The sequence below is a fragment of the Achroia grisella genome, unplaced genomic scaffold (genome assembly GCF_030625045.1).
Source record: "Achroia grisella isolate CSIRO2021 unplaced genomic scaffold, CSIRO_AGI_Agris_v1 utg874, whole genome shotgun sequence".
Lineage (NCBI taxonomy): Eukaryota > Metazoa > Arthropoda > Insecta > Lepidoptera > Pyralidae > Achroia > Achroia grisella.
In genome coordinates, this window is record NW_026713051.1 from 4,905,096 (window position 1) to 4,926,183 (window position 21,088).

General features: G+C 34.3%; 2 protein-coding genes across 6 annotated transcripts in view; both read right to left on the reverse strand.

Annotated features, from left to right (window-relative positions):
- Nucleotides 1-4,435: 4,435 nt before the first annotated feature.
- Nucleotides 4,436-21,088, reverse strand: part of LOC131853127 (protein bric-a-brac 1-like) — a 354,430-nt gene continuing 337,777 nt past the window's right edge. For 3 of the 5 annotated variants that reach the window (XM_059203941.1, XM_059203942.1, XM_059203940.1), the window contains 4 exons: nucleotides 16,309-16,366; nucleotides 9,426-9,692; nucleotides 6,391-6,557; nucleotides 4,436-6,041 (listed from right to left, as the gene is read on the reverse strand). In XM_059203941.1, coding sequence (XP_059059924.1) covers nucleotides 5,544-6,041; nucleotides 6,391-6,557; nucleotides 9,426-9,692; nucleotides 16,309-16,366 — 990 coding nt within the window. In that variant the 3' untranslated portion in view covers nucleotides 4,436-5,543. The remainder of the gene's footprint in view (nucleotides 6,042-6,390; nucleotides 6,558-9,425; nucleotides 9,693-16,308; nucleotides 16,367-21,088) is intronic. The other 2 variants (XM_059203943.1, XM_059203945.1) reach the window with 2 other exon arrangements.
- On the reverse strand, nucleotides 4,553-5,509 carry LOC131853115 (uncharacterized). Its single transcript, XM_059203930.1, has 3 exons — nucleotides 5,321-5,509; nucleotides 4,962-5,102; nucleotides 4,553-4,747 (listed from the first exon to the last, which is right to left on the reverse strand). Exons 1-3 carry the CDS (start codon nucleotides 5,507-5,509, stop codon nucleotides 4,553-4,555), a joined length of 525 nt encoding a protein of 174 aa, XP_059059913.1.

Here is a 21,088-nt window from a genome sequence, read left to right on the forward strand (position 1 = left end):
CTTTGTCGAAATCCCAATAGATTCCTAGTAAATTCGCCGCGATGGCCTAATTGACCTGACTACGTGCTGTTTCCATGATCGTTCATTAGTACCCATATAAGTTTATTATACTATTTTGATTATGATATACCAAGAGCACCAATGAAGTTCTTGCTTATTGTGTTTGCATTGCAAATGTGATGTAGGAATACTGTATAAACACACAAAGTTCCTATATTTGAATAAATATTATTTCTGTTCTATTCTAAGTGCTTAATACTAAGGTAATGATGAGGGATGTTTAAATAAAACTATATTTTGCTCTATTTTTATATATTCATCCAGACAACGGTACACTGTGACATTAACGAACTTAAATATTACTGAATTTTATTTGAAGTTACTACACACGATGTAACGGCCACTAAACAATGATATACTGTAAACCTGATACTGTTAACTACATGCATTTAACTGTTACATTGAGGAAATACACCGATTTTGATAATATTGTACTCGACATTAACATTGATAATATAATTTTATATGTAGGTATATGTCTCCGTCCGAACGAAGGTGGGTATCCTGAGATTATGTCGTGAAATTAAACTATTGTACGTAATAAAACGATCAGAAGTGTATATATATTATTATACTTACGAACCAAGGTAGGCCATTTCAGCGCATGTTACAATACAATTCATGCTACTGAAGCCTTTATAATTGTGGTGACGCGTAAAAAAATGTAGGTAACCTAGCTGTGAACACTGAAGAAAAAAAGCATTTAATATTTAGAAACACCGACATTTTAAAACAGCCAGATTACCTACCTGAAACTAAATACTTTTCGTTGTTATTGTTAAAACAATAAAAACAATTTCAATAATTGTTCGTTACATTGCAAATTTCTCTTTCGTTCGGACGTAGACAAAGTATATCATTATAATTACTTGCTTATTTATTAACAGAAATCTAGTGTTTAAATGTCATTTAATATAGTTACTATACGAGAACAGAGGGCATTGAAACAAAATCTTAACAACAATAATTGAATCAGTAACATAATTAACGTCAATAATCGCAGATATAATACATGATAAACTAAAAAAAATATAATGATTTATCATTAACTATCGATTGTTACCTCTGCTACATTTGAGTAGATACAATAGATATACATAAGAAATGAAGTATACAGAATTGCATTTAAACTCCCATACATGGAGCGATTTAATGCTTCGAACGAACGACAAGGAAATCTACCTATACGCTCGACTACAATATTGGATACGATATCGCTACGCGTGTACGATTGGTCGTGCGACATTATATATACATCGGACGACACATCGTTACGACCATCGCTCCCTGCACGGGTGGATCTCTAACGACTCTGAAGATTAACTCTACACTTATATGTTCAACATGTCTACACAAATAATTTGAATGAATAACTGTATCTTACAACTATGTTTGCTTGCTACCGTCTCTCCGAACATTGTGACAATCAGAGGTAACATAAACATTATCTAGTGGAGTGGCTAATGATATGCTTGTTAGAACCGAAAGCAAATACACTGGTAATACTTATTGTTACAATTGCTGATACCTACCGAACGGCGCTATGTACTTAATACTAAACAGTCAATAAAACATAGAACAAATTAATACTTCAATGAATCATTTTTGGTTGACGGACAGACTTTACAGGTAGGTATCAAATTACAATAAAACGTTTATAATTTGAGCCCATAGTGGCATTAGAACTACTTAAACGAAATAAATAATACACAATAATACAGTTATAATAGATGTAGGTACGTACCTGCCATCGAGATAATATGCAAAGAACACGAGACGTGTTGCTCTTTACAATTAAATATTTTAGGAAATATTTTTTTATATCACAAACGAAATGAAAGTGAGTCGAGAAGTGGGTGTGATGCAGTAGATTTGTTGCGCTGCCGCTAATGAACAGGGATTAATGAATTGTCAACTATTTTTAAATTAAATTCTATTTTAATATAAATATCAACCAAAACCGCCTCTGTAGTGTTTATGTATAACGTACTTACTACAAGTAAACATTTTACTTAACTATCACGAAAATAACATAGGTACTTATTTATGTAATCCAAATCGTTTATTCTCCAATACAATAAATTAATTGATTAATTATATAACTACAAGATCCACATTGTGATACAAAAAATGATGAACCGTACATTATAACTCAGTTCAAACAAATGGCACTTTGCAACGTCTGCATTGTTTCTCAATGATTTTGAATGATCACTCGTAAAGAAATATATATACATATATAGGATTAATTTTGACGCCAAATAGTCACCTCACGCTTGCCTGTCAGGGTATAACCACGCCGGCCGAATATATAATTTATGTATATTTTTTTCTATATAATAGTCATATGTATTTAATTTTATATAATAATTTTGAATTTTTATTATACTAACATTTTTATAGTTTTAAGCACGTTCAGAGCGGTCGGCGAGCGCGCGGCACGGCGAGCCGCGGGACGCTCGCTCGCTCGCCGGACTACGCTCCCGTCGACCACATCTAGCCGATCATCGCCGCACCCATCCCAACACTTACTGTGGTCAATAATTTGGAAGGCACTTTCTACTTTTTCAAAAATTTTAAATTTTAAATTACTTTTTGAACACATTAGCCTAGACTTACACAATAGAAAATATGCGTAGTAACATTTACCAAAAGTTACGCAATTCATTCGAAACGTATAGGCCATTATATAACTTTTTTTTTAAATTAGTTTTCCCTAGGTTACATTTAATTTCCAAAAGGATAGCCAAATAGTTTCAATATTAGATCTGAATTGCAAATGTATTTTTTAATAATTTGGTCTTTTTTATACACTAGTCCCAAACTTCAACCGAATGTTCCAAATCCCAAAAAAATGAAGTATCAAGGCCACTTGGAGACTTATCATAATCATTCATGAGCGTGCTTTGCGACGAGACTGCCCCGGGCGCGGGACGGGTGGCGCGGCGTGCCGACCTGCGTGAACACGGACAGGTGGGATGGATACACGGGATACAGGGGAATGGGATACTATATCGGAATACACAAGGAGATGTAGGGAAAGTGGAGATGCGGAGAGGCGAGTGGTACTAGGGACGCGCGTGTGTAGTAGTCGGGCACACGCGCCACCGCCGTTGCCCTCCCCGCCTAAAGTCACAATGTATGAACGCCAACGTTGTGTCCGCCAACAATATCTAATGGTATACCCTTGGGCAAGAAGTTCCGTACTCTAATAAATTTCCCGCCGAAACTATGAAACGATACAATTGGAAAGGTTACGATAAAACAAATTTGTACATATAAACCTTAATGAGAGTTCCTTGTCGCGCTGACCGCACCAAAGATGGCTCGAGTGCGCACCGAGCCTTTAATGACGTCAGTGTGAAATTGATGGTTTCTATTCTACAAATAGTAATACATAGCTAATCTAAATTGATTCGTACATACTCTAGCTACGCGTAGGTAGTTCAGCAGACGATCGAATGATGAACATTCAATGCTTGGCGATATCAGTGCTACTAAACCTAATGGACCCGACCTCCTTCCTCTGTACATTAACGAAATGAAAACTACATTAGAATAAGTTGTCAGGAGGATGTCAAGCTTCACTGTTTCAATTATAATCCACAGCATAATATCAGATGACATCATAATATATATCGAATGTTTATAATAGTAGTAAACATTATATGCAATAAGAAAACTGGTACGATATAGGTAATAATAAAGATAATAACAAATTAAGAGAGACACAGTGATTTGTCAACTTCGTGGTAGACACTCCGTAGCGGATGCAACACCGTACAGTTGAAAAGATACGGAGTGTGCAAAGAAAAAAGAAGTTCAAGCGCCTGTTGATACTAATACAGAGCCCCCCCCGTACGTCTGTCGCCCCGCAGGCGAGCCGCTCCACACGAAGTCGACAGAATGTAGATGTAGCAAATATGCTGCGTTTAATATTTTATATGCATAAGTGCTCCATCTACGAAACATTAAATGTATCTATCTACATAAAAAAAAAACTTAAAACATCTCAATTACGACACATAGCATCTCTATGTCATCAACATAATAATCAATAATAACAAGGGACAAAATAAAGAACATATTTCATACCTCTTGCGTCAATGTAGAGAAGTCAATCGAGTCCTGAACATCTAAATTAACCTAACATTTGGAACAATCACTACTGGCTAATGATACAATCTATATTACATTTGGCGACCACTAAGTCTATAGAATGTGAATCGCTGCACGAACAGTGAACAGTGAACGCGGCAACGGAAAACTGCATTCACGCTACATCCACATGGCCGCTAGTCCCGCTCAAGGGTAACTTCTCACAGAGCAGTCACATTCATGTTACTTTCATGTCAAAAGAAAATTTATACCCCTCTCATCTGAAGATCGGAGTTATTTTTTTTGTTACACAGATGTAACTATCAATAGGATAACTCTGTAAATAGCTATGCGAGCGTTACCCACAGGGACTGGATATACCGTCAATGCAAGTCTAAGACGCGGCAGGAATACGAGACGCGAACCGCGAAGCATAGGACGCGGGGTACACAGGGTACGCGGGGTGCGCTGGGTGCGCAGGGTACGCGGGGTACGCGGGGTACGCGGGGTACGCGGCGGACTGCGCGGACGTACCCGCAAGCAACAACACACATTCACTATAATTCCTATTAGAGAAATTGACATCGATCTGACGACAATTGAAATATCTATTCGAATACAGCTAAGACTATTAATTTATAATTTTGTCTTATACAATATGTTGGTGAATTACAATGAATAGGTATACCGAACAGTCTTTTGAAATCGGGCCAAATATTATAATTTTGATCTCCCTACGTTCACAGATGGATCTAAATCGTAACGTTTATTAGTTAAGCTTACATTTATGTCAGACATTCTACTTGTGAGTAGGTGTATGGGAAGGGGCGCCGAGTGCGGGCGCGCACGACGTCTTGCGTCGACACGCGGCGCCGCGCGACGTCGCGCGTGGAACTTTTGGAGTATTCGCCGCACACTCGCCGCCCCGCACACCTATCACTTTGCTAATATTAACAAAAATAATTAAACATGTCACTGGAACACATTACATAAACGACAATAGTATACAAAAAATAATAATTAAACTAAAAATAATCTTTCATAATAATAATACAAAATTCATAACTAAACAACAAGCATTATATTGCACAGCGAGTCCACTTTAAATAATAATTAAATATGAATGTGAAATAATGCCGAAACGAATCAAATGATTAAATACGCGTGTCGCCTCGCCTACTCGTGTGACAGTGTCGTGGGCCGTGTGTGGGCCGTCTGTGCGCGGCCGTGGAATGTGCTCGTATACAGACTGCTGGCCGGCCGGCTCGCTACGTTTAGAAGTAGCTGATGGAGTTACGGCTGGGCACGAAGTAGGGGTATGCGGGCAGCGGCGGTGGCGGCGCGCCAACATGCGCGTGCGCCGGTGCCGCGCCCGCGGCCTCGCTTCAGATGTTCTCAGCGCGCGTCTCCGCCGGCGGGGCCTCCATCTTCACCGGCACTGGCACCGGGCTAGGCAGTTCCTTGCCATTCTTAGCGATCGGGATTGGAGTCTTGGGCGGGCCCATATCAGTAATTTCAGCGACGACATCACGTTCTCCATAGCGACTGTCGGGTCGAGGCGAGGCGAACGGGCGGAACGGATCGGCAGGTTTGGGGGGTTCGAGAGCGTGGCCAGGTGGTGGCGGGGAGCACAGTGGGGACTCCAGGCCGGCAGAGAGCGGCGACGGCAGCCGCGGCGACTGCAGCGGCAGCGGCGGCAGGCCTAAGTGCGGCGGGTGGTCGGGGGGCCTCTGAGCGGCGACCACCATGTTGCACATCTGCCGACGCAGCCCGTGGGCCACGGCGGCGACTGCAGCCGCAGCCGCCGCGTTCGGCGACACGCCACCCTCGCGACCGTTGCCGCAAGCTACGGCGCCGTAGGCGTTTTGCACAGCCATGCCATCCTGGAACACGCATACGCCTACATACAATACTTGTCATATATAACAAACGAGCGAGTTCTGTTCGATGCCCCAACGCACCTACGCGACATTAGACGGGTGAGTCCGACATAATTACAAATGTAAAGTGTACGCCGAGCCGGTCGAACAGAAACTCGATACTTAATAAATCTAAAACGTTCGATGCTGCCGAGTGAATAGTTTTAATTTAAAGTCGCAAAGTAGCGAATTCGCAAGCAGCAAAAATCGAAGCATCGAATGTGACAGGGAGAATAAAAATAAGAATAATGAATAAGTATTTAATTTCGTTTGAGCGGGTTATATATTTGGTTGAGAGTCGCAGGATACTGACCGTGATAGCGGGATAGACGGGCAGGACCTCTTCCTTGATGTGGTGGCCAGCGTGGGGCGCGTGAGTGTCGCGGAACACAACAGCCCTTATGACCCCGCGGATGTGCTCGTCGGGCCACACGCCCAGCAGGATGCGCTGCGGGCGGCCACGGCCTTTAGGCCTCAAATCTGCAACGGCACACAATAGTAAAAGGTGAACGCAAACATACCGATGTTTAATATTACCGAAGGGAGCCTATTGAGCAATATATCTGTTATGGGCAAGTTGGAACGAGATCTGTAATACTTTTGGTTTGGAGTATGTCATAATTATATACAAACCATTAAGTATAAACAATATTGTCTTGAAAACAACATAATAAAAATATGTTGCACCTAATATAAATTGTAGTTTATTAAATTAATTGTGTGTAAACAATTTTAATATATAAATTATGGTGGTCAGACGACAGAAAAATAATAAATAGTAAAGCTGTAGACCAGTGGCGAACATGTGCATTTCAGTCTATTCATACAAGTGTGTACTGTCTGTAATTGATAATACATACATAAATAACCATGCAAGCCATGCTAGACAGCGCCATCTAGTCCATACTAGGCACATCTTGTAATTGTATACTAAGCTGATATATAACAAGCTAGAAGAAATAAGACCAGCCTACAAGGCTTTACTTCCAGTGACGCAGGCGGTAGTTAAGTAAATAATAATACACTACATATATTTATGTGTAAGTAGATACTAAATATAGAAAATAACTAAGTGAATTAAATCAATTATACTCTGAAAAAAGGTTGTATCGTGCGGTGTTTGAAATTGCAACTGTTGAGGTAGTGTTTTAAACCGCCACCAAGGTCGGAACTTGATACTTTTGAATATTTTAACAGCTATTATATGGTAGAATAGTAATTTTGTACCATTATAAATTATTTAAATGGATTTATGACCTTCCATTTAGTGAGATAGCAACACAATGAAACAAACGTTCATGTAATTAATTCTAATAAAGCCAATTAATTCATATAAACAGCGGCCGGAAAATACACACTGTTAAAACTACGTACGAACTCAATAATGATGACACAAGTTAGATTTGTACAATTTCGTGCATTTACAATTTTACAATTTAAATTCGCTTGGCATAATTCGCAATGCATATATTAAAATTAATTTACACACACATAATAAATATTGTTACTGATATTTATGAAAATATATTCAATTTGTCAGCCCATAGGTTTCACGTGGTTAATCTCTCATGTTATAAAATCATATAATCGTGACGAGACAAAAATCATCTCTTTGTGTGTTAATATTTCACGTAGGAACGGTTTAAGAATTCAGATAATTTTCACAGAAACTACACTATGTTATTAATTAAGTATGAGTCACCACATAGGCTAAAAAAGATGAGGATACTCGTCGTATTGATCAGTTTCCTAAATAAATAATATATAGTATTATATATTGGTGGTATAGATGTTTTATTTATTATAGGCGTTTGATTTACTATCAATAGATGACACCGTGAGTTCAATTATAAATAACTATCCATAAACTTATAACACGACGCCATCTAGTCCCAAACTAAGCAGAACTTATACTCGGCTTACGAAATAAAGGACAAAAACTTACTTAATACACTTTATCTTTACATGTTCATTGTAAACAATAAATTAAAAAAAATATGAATAATCTAAAACGGTCAGTTTGTATGTATATGTCACTTGCGATAATGGTGGAATTTCGATGAATTTTTCCCAGAAATAATATAAAGAAATATTTAATTATATAAAAGTTGGAGATTAATTAGAAAATAGTAGGGAAAAATAATAATTAAAATAAATTAAATTCATAAGTGGATAAAATGTCCTACAAAATATTTTTTTATTTGATAGTTAAATGATATATTTCGTCGTATAGATCCTATATTTAATTATTTTATTTGATTACTATTACTAGATGTAAATTTATAAATACATATGAATACGAAATCGCGGGCACCATTAATTCATTAATACTAATATCGTACGATTGAAAAATATTTATTGTGCAAATTTTTAACCCGCGACCATATACTGGTGAGACAGTATGTGGAACCATTGCACAGACGCGTAATTTATTAGAATAAGAAAAAATATTCACAATTTCGACGAATTAATCTTGAATTACGTAGACTTGTAGACTAAACATTTGTAGAGGAAAAATACGGTTTACGGTAAATTAAATATTCCATATTACTGACATTGTCAGTAATACAAGAAATATACTACTGTGGTAGAACTGTATGACTGTATATCATGCATTAAATTTAATACCGTATAATATTTAATTTTACCCATTACTAATTCCTTACGTAAAACGGGTGTTATAAGTCTGAAGTGTCTATATGTCTGTCTGTGATAACGTAGCTCTTAAACGAATGGACCTACTATGATGCAGTTTTTTTTATAAAACTTACGCGATGGACACATTTTTTTCCAACAATTCTTAATTTTTCTTTTTAAAGTGTTTCTATGATTAGGTATTTAAATCATTATTTAAATCCCTAAATAATCATAGAAATTTTTCAAAATTTCATTACTCATTCAAATTCAGTACTTTTACTGAGAAATAATTTTCAATAACCAATTATGTAATGTAAAATACATTTAATATCTATATGTATGTATATAAATAAATATGTAAATGTAAATAAAAAAAATACTTTAATCACAATACAATGGAGTAACAATTTAATACCTTAAACGCTAAATTTGAATAAGAAACCCACGGACTGACAGATATAAAAATAATATACATTAAGCAACAGAAATCAGGTCATACTTTCTGTCATTATCACATTCATCACCCTCGTTATTAGTAAATTTTCATTTCATAGCCATACGAGAAGACTATGGTATTCCATAGTCTTCATAGGTATGATGGGACTGGTATTGACATCCCTGAATAAAATGGAGGTAAATAAAATTACTCTAGTTTATTTATGGTAGGCCTGATGACTGTTGCTTTGTGAAATGTAAAAATCATCAACATACCTGCTCCCCCATCAGCACTCGGGCCCAGCATGTTGTGGACTCTATTCGCATAAAGTACGAAGGTCGGGTATGGTATATCGTACTTCCTCGCTGCCTGGGACAACGACAGCCCTTCTTTCAGCACGGAGAAGATGGCTTCGGCCATGGTCTCTGGGCGCCAGGACTTGAGGGGCCCACGCTCGCGGAAGCGAAGGTTGTGCACCAGGCTTTGGTTGGTATTCCAGCACTTCTGCCACATCGACTGAAGTTGGTATTGGTAGCTGTCTGCTGAAAATAGATAAATCGTGTTTTAATAATGGCACTGCTGGCAATATTTAGCACATGATATAAGTAAGTATATATAGTATAGTAATAGTAAGTATATATGTATATATAGTATAGATGATGATGATTACCAGATATTTATGATATATACAAATTATGGAATGGCAAACAAACAGTCCCTAGAACAGCATCACGGACATGATATCATCATACTATAGGTAGCTGTGGCAGCCACATGACGCAGAATACATGTATGGCCATTCAGGAGGACTATGATGTTTGTTTCCGTTCCTTTATACCTTGTAAGTTCCCTGCCGTATCTCATTCTTCAACTGAAACTAACTTTACAAAGCATACTGCTGACCTATGCAGAAGACTGTAAAACCTCGATATTTTTTTAAGTTATATACATATTTACTAACAACATCATCTATTGAATATAAAGGATAAAGAACTTATAAATAAAACAATAAAAATATTATCAATACAAAATATCGAGAGAAACGCAGACGAAGTTGCGCGGGTTAGCTAGTCTTATAGCCTACAGGTACATAAATACCTAAATGTATCTGTTGCTTTTGGTAGAAGCGTGAATAGAACCCTTTCATGTTCACGGCTGTGTGCACATATTCAAATGCAACCAATTTAAGAGCCAGCTTCCTAACGAATCCCGGATTAATTGATACCTACTGGACATTTTTAATTGACATAAAACTTTTTAACAAATTTCTAAAAATGAACGTCTTTCTCGGTGCGACTGTACTTCTATTGACTGACATATGCAACAGTCGGCAGATAGGTATTTATAAACCAATGAACCAATGAAGTTTTTTGGTGATTATTTTTACGGTTTGACTTCCTTTGACCATTAGATTTGCATTAATCCTATCACTTCTTGTTTTTGGGGAACAAAGTATAAAATCGTTGGATGTCAACTCATGAAGTTTGTTTTGCAAGCGAGGGCCGATAACTACTTTCAGCGTAGATCGACAACTCGATTGTTTTTGTAAACTATTTTATATTTTATTTTACGATTTACCAATGTTGTTGCAAACACTGTGACACGGCTCGCTACTGCTGCTAACTTAAGAGATTTTATCAACTTAACAGAACAAAAAATAATGAATGCTATAATTTTTTCTGTTTGTCTGTACTTTGATCTAAAAACTATACATAACATATTGTGTACATGTATTGTATAATTTTAACATAAATGTTTTTTATTTCGATTCGAATAAACATTAAATTTCAAGTTATACTTATAGTAAGTATAACTTGAAATTTCGTGTTTATTACACAATACTTATATTGTATATACATATTTTATATCTTGTATATACATATAATATTTTCAATAGAACTGGTAATGCGTGACACTGTTGGCTCAATAAGTTTATACATATTTTGCTTTTGAAATTACAAAACACTCTTTTAACATCATAACCCAATATTTCACTGTCAATAAAACAATAAAAAGAATGTCATTGCATGATTAACTGGACCACTTTTAATGGAATCATGAATAAATTGATAGACATTGCAATATTTGCGAAACAACAGTAATGGATGCTGTTAATTAATTTATTGACATTGACATAAACACTGTTTCCTCAAACCTCAAACTCCTATCTCTACTTCCCTCTGTAATTATCGGAAGTAGGAACTGGTAGGATCACAAGTACACGTTAAACGAAACAGTTTCTATTTAGTTTTTATACTCGTATTCATATAACTTTATATATCTTTACCACGATTTCGAAAAACAATTTCGTTACATATTTTTCTTTAATTATTTTCTATTAATCGTTGCGTAGATTTTTCGTTACATTATTAATTATAAATAATAAGTATTCTGTAATATCTTTACGTATATTATTGTGTGTGGCACTTCTTTCCATATTTAAAATTGTAGCTTATAATATTATATTTTTTCTAAAAGTTTAACATTTTTGTTACCTAATTTTCGCAACTAAACTAAACTAAAATATTACGAGAAAGTTTTTTTTATTAATTATGCTATTTTTAAATACAAATACAGAAATAATTAAAGACAACTGGCATAAATGCACAACAATATATGGATTATTAAAACATGCAAGCTATAGAGATAAAAAACACTACATACTGACCTTCCGAAGTACCTGAATAGACACAAAAAGACAAGATTAATTATAATACAGGTACATAAATGAAACAACGTGTATAGAAACCTTTATTTTCTATATTACCACCAATGTTGCAGTCTTGTTGAATTCATGATAAGTACAGTAAAAATTTAAAGCTATGTAAGTACTAGTTACGAAGCTTTTTCAATAGCACAAGAAAAATTACAACAAAAAGGTTAACAATTTAAAAAAAAATAAAAATTTGGAAATGTCTTTCATTAAGACATTCAAAGTCATTTTAAGTCATGATAAGTGATATTATTCAACTAATAGTATTATTACATAATAACAGTATATTTAGGTAGGTATAGGCACTTTTGGAATTGTTATGGCGAAGGCAGACCGAGAACGGCGGCCATTTCATTTAACTTACAACTACGGGTGAAACCGCGTGGCGTAGCTGGTTCCATATATATTTTTGACATAATGAACCACTGGCATAGCGAACGGTCGTTTAGCATTTTATGTATATCAATATGCATTAATTATTTTAGGAAAAAATATCTCATTAATTATGCATGCCGCATATTAATGGAGGTACGAAACGGCGCGCCTGTTTTGTACGCCGCCATCTCAGCTTTATTTGCAATAAGTCAAACCTGCGAACATGTTTATTCATATATATATTTTAGTAAAATATGAATTATTCTATTTCCGATAGCCTATTCTATTTTCTCATGTAATAAATAATTAAAAGTATTAAAAGATTTAAAACAAAATACTAAACTTACGTTGTCAATATAAATAATAAAATATACCTATGTGTATGTATACATATGTCTATGAACCGTAAATGTTAATTATATTCTTTATCGCATTTTTAAATATATTAGTTAAGGATGTCAAATAATTTTAGTTGTATAATGTCAAAAAAATTGTAGGCTAAACAAAAAAGAAAGTCTATTTCTATTAACAGTTTTAATAATGAGACAGCTATTCTATTTGTAAATATAAAGTATAAAGATTTAATATCAATCAAATCTCCTCAATCACGTGACCAATATATGCTGTCCTTTTTACCATGAAAAAAGGAGATCTAGTCTAGTCTGAATTTCAAAGTCTGAGTCAAAATGATCGAAAATACAATATTTCTCGTTCTCCCACACTATATGTAATTTCTATGTATTATACTGTTCGCTATATCAATGGTTCAAGAAGTTGTTCTATTAATAATAAACTTAGAATTAAAAAAACATGACCAATGTAATAACACCTTAGGCCATGTTTAATATGAAAATAATAAGAGATTGTAAAGGTGAATATACAACGACAGATAAAACAAAATAAAAGAAACATAAAAAAATAAACGTAGCAAAGGACGTGCTTTATAAAAAAAGTTCTAGATATGAACATATTTAAGAGAATCTCATCTTAATCAGCGAAACAATAAATACATACAAGTAATACATTCCAAGCAAAAATCTGAGTATAAAGGAACGTTTTATAAAATTATTATTTCGTGAACAAAGATAATAGAGAATTAATAGTGTACATTTAAAAATAGTTTTAATACTTATAATAATGACGATATATTTTTGTATATCACAAGTACATTAAGCACTAAAAAGGCACATTTGACTATATGTTACTATAATAATATTGCCTACTTACATAATTTTATACTAAGGATTTAATTAAGTATACAAAAATAATCAACAAAAATACCTAGTCTTTATACAGACAAAAATATATAGTGTTAGTGAAGACTTGCCCAGCAATATGTAAGCACATAACACTTGTCACAATAGCAACCTAATGGCGATCACATATAAAAATGTTTGAAGTTGTCAATGATGTCAGTGCGACCAAGTATTTACATATTATTAGTGACCGTACATAAAACAAATAGTGTGGATAGCGATTGTACATAAACAGAACTGCCATCACAGCAAATAGTTGAAATACGACAACTATGCGCATCATTGACGTCCACGGTTGCCGTGAAATTTGGTTCTGAAATTTGGCCTAAAATGACAATTTCATTTAATCATATTATATTTTAAAAAACTATATTTCAAGTGCATTTTATTATCGAAAAAAAAATTAAATGTGTTTTTCGAAGTATTCCAGGAACATTAAATACCTAATTATTTTTAATTTGAGTTTATTTACAGGACGAGATAACTCGTAGTTGGCAGTCAACATGTTAAGTACAGTAAAATTTTTGTACTTCAAATTATAACCATGAAAACAGTCTGAAAATTACCAAAACAGTCTGTTTGGAACTGATTGTACATTAGTACCTATGTCTGTAACATTACAACTAACCCTGATTTCCCTAAATATTAATCTTTTATTACAATAATTATTTATTGCTACTAATCAGTCAAAAGACAACTAGTAATCTAAGTACCCATTAAAAATTGTCACTGTGGCAATTTCGTCACACAGAACCTCTGCGTGTGACAATGTCACTGAAGTACTTAACAAATTATTATATAAATGCGAAATAAACAATAGAACTAAGCCACTTAATACAGAAACAAAAAGAGCATTCCGTATAGGGCTAACTAATAATTACAATATTGTAATCATACAATACAATAACATCAGTTATCATCTAATTACATCGTTTCCCAATATTTGGTTAGCAGCAAAATGTTTAATCATCCATGCTAAACAGATTAAAGTCATCTCAGTGCAGTATCAATCCATTGCACAAAGGCAAATACATTAGTAAATTAATTACGAAATTAACTATTCAGTCATTAGCAGACTTGAAAGCAAATAATAAAGATTATTTATATGTAACCACACAAAATGTAATTTTAAATAAAAATAATTTTGTATATAAAATATATTAACGATCAACGTGTTAATCAGTGATATTGATTAAAAAAGGAGGGTGAACATATGTTTCGTTGCTACAACAACAATATTTATATTTTGAAGCATTTAAAAACTAAGTTATTATCCGACGTGAATATATTATAAACTGGGACATAGACACCTGGCTTTAATTAAATTGTTTCACGTGAATATTAATTACGTTCCCAATCGTAGCTAGTACTATATTTGGCTGAGAGGCGTGACGATGGAAAATGACTTTTCGGTACACACAATAGATTACTCAATCAACGTTCTATTTAAAATTACATTTTGGGGCTCAAAACGCATCCTTGTGTGACTACCCTGGAAATTGATTATTGAAAATGCAGAATATGACTAAGATATAAGTTTCGTCATTTGAGTTGATCATTAGTTGTGTGCTTTGACTCCAATTTAGGTAATTTAGGTTTATTTGTACTGTCATAGTACAGTGATACAATAGAATGCTTCTTACAAAACGCCCACCACCATCTAAATCCAGTTAAACCGACAAAAGTGAAGCCAGGTTCTCTAATTTGTCTTATTTTTTCTACAAATGTTATAACTTCGGATAAAGATTTTTTTGTTCTTCTATTATATGGTGAAATGTTGGTGTCACAACAAAAGTCTAGAACGGCTCTTTCCTCATTAAGCAGTAGGCTTACTTCATCTAACACGGCCATTCGCTTCGATTTTCCTAATATGTTATCATATAATGTTCCCTTAGGAATGCCGAAGTATGTAGCAGCTTGAGTGAATCTCATCCTTTGTGCGACGACCGCTTGTATTGCTTCTTGGAGTTGATGTTGGGTCCATGTTGGAGTTTTCAACTTGAGCCTATGACCGTGGCACTCTAGCAGATAAAAGCAATATATGAAGCATATCAAAAATCCGTTCAAATGATGCAATATCGAAAGATATTGGTAATGATTTTTCAATCGTCACGAAACGAAAATATGTCACAAATAAATACACCAAATGATCACTGTAAGTATGGAAACTATATGCGAAAGTTACCTATATATGTTTAAAGAAAATTATTGGCTATTTACAAAATAAGGTTAAATTGTGACTGTTATGTCATATAAAGTGATATAAGAGATACTTAAAGTATTGTTTTATGTTACGTGTATCAGTGACATAACAAAAATCACAGTTCCTGTATTAAATAAAGTACACTTTATATTATTCCGCGATATCCATATTTCCCACGACAATAATACGTTGGCAAACGTCAAATGGGGTACTTATAGTGACTAAACATGAACAACTTGATACTGCATCATTATGGTCCGGACATGTTACGACATGCAGGTTATACACACACTCTCGCACACACACACACACACAAACACAACACATAAAGCAAGTATAAAAGATATGAATTTAAGTGAAAGTAGTGAATTAAAAAAATATATTCGTTATAAATCTACTGAACAGATTACTGACTATCAATATTATATAAATCCTTTTGTACTTTGTCGTATTAACTAATAGCGTAATTGTTGATAATATTATTTTGACGAAGTACTAAAGTGTTTATATTATGCTAAATTTATGGCAACTCGGACGTCAAACTTATGAAACGAAAATAGATTGTTATTAGATAGATGTGCATAACAGTGGATTACAAGAGATCAACTGACCTGCAATAGATGATGTAGACGCACCAAGCCAAGCGTGGGAATTCTCCAGTAGTTTAGCCTGTAAAGAAAAGAAACACATTAATATCTATACAGATTGTTGGAGTGGGGTATCAACATATTCATCTACCATTTCTACTACATTATATCCAGAAATATATCATAATTGTACGAAAAATTTCTCTTTCCATCGTTCAAGATAAAATATGCGTGTTGTATCATTAAAAGTTTAGTTAACTTTAAAATATAACAAGCGAATCTCGTCACAAGATACATTGTTACATTATCGACATGAACGCAAGTATCTCAGCATTACATCCAAATTGTTCAGTTTATAGGGGTAACTGCTTCAAATAAGCCCATGAAACAATGTCGATATTATGTTTGTATCGATATTAATAACTTATAATTAGTTTATTGCCCATAAAATCCGTCGTTACACCGTAGCAACTGTAAAATATATTCTTGGTTAACAATGAGGTTATTGTTACCTATATACGTTGGTTATTGTTGCTGCCACATTCGTGTTATGGGTTTTAATCAAATGGTATATTTAGAAATATAGTTTTCATTTTTACGATATGTTTTCGGAAGAAATAATACGCGGCCGACGACTTGGGGGGAGCGTATGTACTTGCTTATTCAGAACAGGATCTTGTAACGAATTTGCAATTCAAAATTAATAAGGCTTATACGATTCGACAAGATATGAATGCGTAGCTGTTTTTACATTGATTGCTGCGTGTTGTGTAAAGTAGTTCATAGTTATTTAAGGTATCATTGTTGAGTTTAAGTACATATATTAAGCTTAATACATTTATACAGTCTTCTTTATGTATAACAGTTTTTTTTTAAATGGGTATGAAAGAGTTAGAGTATAGTATTTAGTAATTATGAAAGTGTAGTTAAAATTAAATGACATTGTAACAAGTGTTGAAGTGTCTAGTAGATATTATAGACCAGTCTTTTTTTGTCAAAATAAATGAGGTGATGGTCCAAATGATGGAAAATAGTACACCCTAGTTTTATAATATACATTGCGACGATTTTGGTACTTACATGTAATCGTATATATGCAAGTAAATCTATAGATAATATCCGGTCATACACATGTGAATATGATGTATGATTTAAAATTAACTTGTTACATATGAGGCAATTAAAATGTCAGATTTTATTTATAAACAAGATATCTACTTACGTGATTTTTAGCATACTATCTACGGACAGATATAGATTAGACTTAGCAACTCAGCGCATGACTAATAGTAATGGCTGTTGGTTTCACGGACGATTAAAATAACGTACTTATTCTTTATTATTTATTGTACACACACATAGAAAAACATATATGATCAGTGATACAATAAATGTAATGTACAAGAGCGAGCTTATCTATAAAAAGAGATTTCTTTCAATAAACCTAGAGAATGTATAGAATGTAATGTATAGAATGCTGAGTTAACTAGGTGCACTTAAGTATGTTTGTTATTACTTATTTAAAATTTATTAGTTCACCATTTCATTTATATTTATCGGGAACAATATTTTTCTATATGTATGTAATTTCGTTAACATTCCAATTACTAAAAAAGGTTTACAGTTAGACTAGTTCCAACTGTATGTATTCTAACTGTAGAGGTCGACCTGAGTCGAATGTGCCTACATATATATTCAAATCAGGACGACCTCCATACCATCGTGGTAAATTAGTAAATTTGTCAGGATGGATAATTGAAATAATCTGACTTGATTCTCGTCTTGTTATCCTTAGTTCGCGCAGGTAGGGAAGCAATCCAGAGGAATCTCTGACTGACGAGAGATAAATCTATTGGATGAGAATACACCTCTTTCTATGAGGTTGGGAATGACGTGGCTGGACTTTTTTTATGTTACATATCATGCAGTATATAATATAATACCTATTCTCTCACAAAACGTGCGATAGTATCGTAATATTATACCGTGTAAAAAGTGACAATATGAGTATATTACTGGCTGGCAATTGAATAGATTTTTCACACAATACACGAACTATTGTTTCACTTAATTACTATCTGATAATGTACCACATACCTACTACCGTTTATGTTGTAAGAACATACGCAACATTCACGTCATATTGTTTTTTTTTACTTTTCAATGCATGGAGATCCCATGGCGTCACGAGACCACCTGTCGTCTGATGTTCGTGGTTGCTATAGATATTTAAAAAAAGAAATTACAATATTTAAGCTTAGAAATGTATATTACAAATTTTTACTCGAAATACATTTTTTTCGTAAATACTATACATACATAATAATAGACCAATACAAACAAGAATACTTATAAAGATACATGTAAATGTTAGCATCGTGTAAAGAATCGAAACCGTGACCGTTAAATCAATATATACTATATTTTGCAATTAGACTTTAAAGCTAAACCATTAGAGTAGATTTTTTAAAGTCTTTGAGTTATTATAGTATAATGTTAAGTTTGTAATATGTAATATTGAGGTACAGAGACGCCAATACAAATAAAATGCAACTTTAGAATGTAAATCCAGGTAAATCCACCAGGTAACGTAAAAATATATTAATTTAATTCACATTCACAAATAAATACAGTTGTTATTTGTTTGTGCAAAAACCATTTAACAGTTGACACGTTGTCGCAAACAACGTGCGACCAAACGAGGCGTCTGTCGCGCGACCGACCCAACCAAATGACAACGGGACATTTTAAAATGTTGCTTTTAATATTCCTTTGAAATGAATAAAGTGTTAAAATATTTTTTATAACTGAATATGAAACGGAAGCTGAATGCCACATACGAGTGAATATTGCTAATATTTTTTTGAACGTACATTGTAATATTGTAAGGAAGAATTACTGAAATATTTGATTTTTTGTTCATACTGTATAAACTCAAATAATAATTAGGTACTTAAAAAATCTTTAGATAGCTATATTATCAGTAACAAATACCTACTTATATGCTATATAGTAGCCGGTTACTGTCTTAACATCTATGTACAAATGTCTCTACAAAGTATTGGCCTGAGTCTAGACATATTTCTAAACATCATGTATATTAATAATTTGTTAAAAATTCAAATAAACTAGTGTACGACTACAGTACAAGCTTCAGGTTAATTAATATGAACGCAGCAAAGAAATAGGGGATCAATTAAACGGTCAGATGAAAAAGAACAAACCGTTCGTTAATTCACAATTTCCCCATCTTATACAGGAAGTTTACAATTGCAATATTTATCGATCGCTACTGTATTTCATGCGTCGAATGCGCGAGCGCAGCGCCCGGTTATTTATGTTCGTCAGTAATTGTTGGAGCAAAGAGCGGCATTTCTTTGTACAAAACTTTATCGAAGTTTTAATTGTGAACGCAGACAAAGCCGGGCGTTTTACGGCGGCAATAACGCATAGCCATCTAGAAATAAAAAGTACGCGCGAAGTCGCGCGGCGCCTCGCGACTACGAGCCGCCGCGCCGCGCCGCGCCGCGCCGTGCGTGTTTACAATCGCACACGTGCTACGAGTGCCGGTTGAAACGTTCCGATGTATTGTTTGTTTACCCGAATAAAACACTAAAATCCAATTCAATAACAAAGAATTAAAGATCCCAAAATAAAATTTATTGCTGGAGTACGATAAACTAGATTTATGTACGCGGCGCGCGGCGGAGGGGCGAGGAGCAGGCAGCACCCGTGTTACCTATTATATATTAGGCCACTTGCTGAACTCAAGAAGCTGTACAATTATAAACACTATTAACACCGAATTAAATTGCTTTTTACTGAAACGGATATCTACTTGACATGAACAATTTAGTTATGACCCGGCGTCTGCACCTCTGTTTTACCTTATTCTGTCGCTGAGTGTTTGCTCTGCAAAATGTGTTAAGTTTTGATAGTGTACATAGTATATCGTGGCACTGGAATTACTGGGTACGAAGTATGTCCGCAAGAATGGCAAAGCGTTTGTGGTGGAGTTCAGGCAAATGAAGTTATCACTTTCCAAAAAGTTGGTCATTAGCCTGTTTGTCAGTTTTCAGTTTCAGTTATTTAAGAAACAAAATAAAGCTGATTTTCAACTCTATTAATGCATATCAATTCCTTAATATCAATTAAAATAAAATTCTATACGAAAAAAAATAAAAAAAATACTGCCATTATAAACATGCCAGGATACAGTGAACAGCCTCGATCAAATTTCCAAAACCCTACTTCCGATCAAATATGTACGCAGACGAATACATAAGTCTCAATGCAATCATAACAATAGGCTCAAACTAGAAGCATAGACACTAGTCTAATGAACCACTGTTGATAATTAATAGTATTACTGTTTAGTGCATTATGAACATGCTGGGTAAATCCCCAAGGGTAAGTCCAAGCTAAACGGGGATAGGAATAATAACGCCTTGAGTCAATGTTCGAACCCCTAACTGTACCCTCAGTCTAAAGTCGTATACGTCAAGCAGGAGTTGGACTTCAACTGCGTCATAAGTCCTTCCGCGGCTTTGGACAGTCATTTGCACTCGCTCTGTAACATTCGGTATGCTGTAAAGGCCACGGAAAAACGACGCTACAATTTTTTATACAAACTTTGAAATATTTTGATTGAAAAAGTAATTTAGAGTAATATAATATTTAAATGAAATTGTTCTAATTAAGATAACTAATGATCTATATAGCTAACATTCTATATAGCACAATCAGATAAATATATATATATGTACGTATGGATATGAAATCTTTAATGTGCGAGCTCTTTTTG

What these genes read in the sequence shown, in the direction of transcription:
- LOC131853115 (XM_059203930.1), bottom strand. Translation starts at nt 5,509, where the DNA reads ATGTTGGCGCGCCGCCACCGCCGCTGCCCGCATACCCCTACTTCGTGC. An exon ending in GAGTAGGCGAGGCGACACGC is followed by an intron (nt 5,103 to 5,320) that starts GTATTTAATCAT and finishes TGTTAATATTAG; the next exon opens with CAAAGTGATAGGTGTGCGGG. An exon ending in TCCCATACACCTACTCACAA is followed by an intron (nt 4,748 to 4,961) that starts GTAGAATGTCTG and finishes AATTGTCGTCAG; the next exon opens with ATCGATGTCAATTTCTCTAA.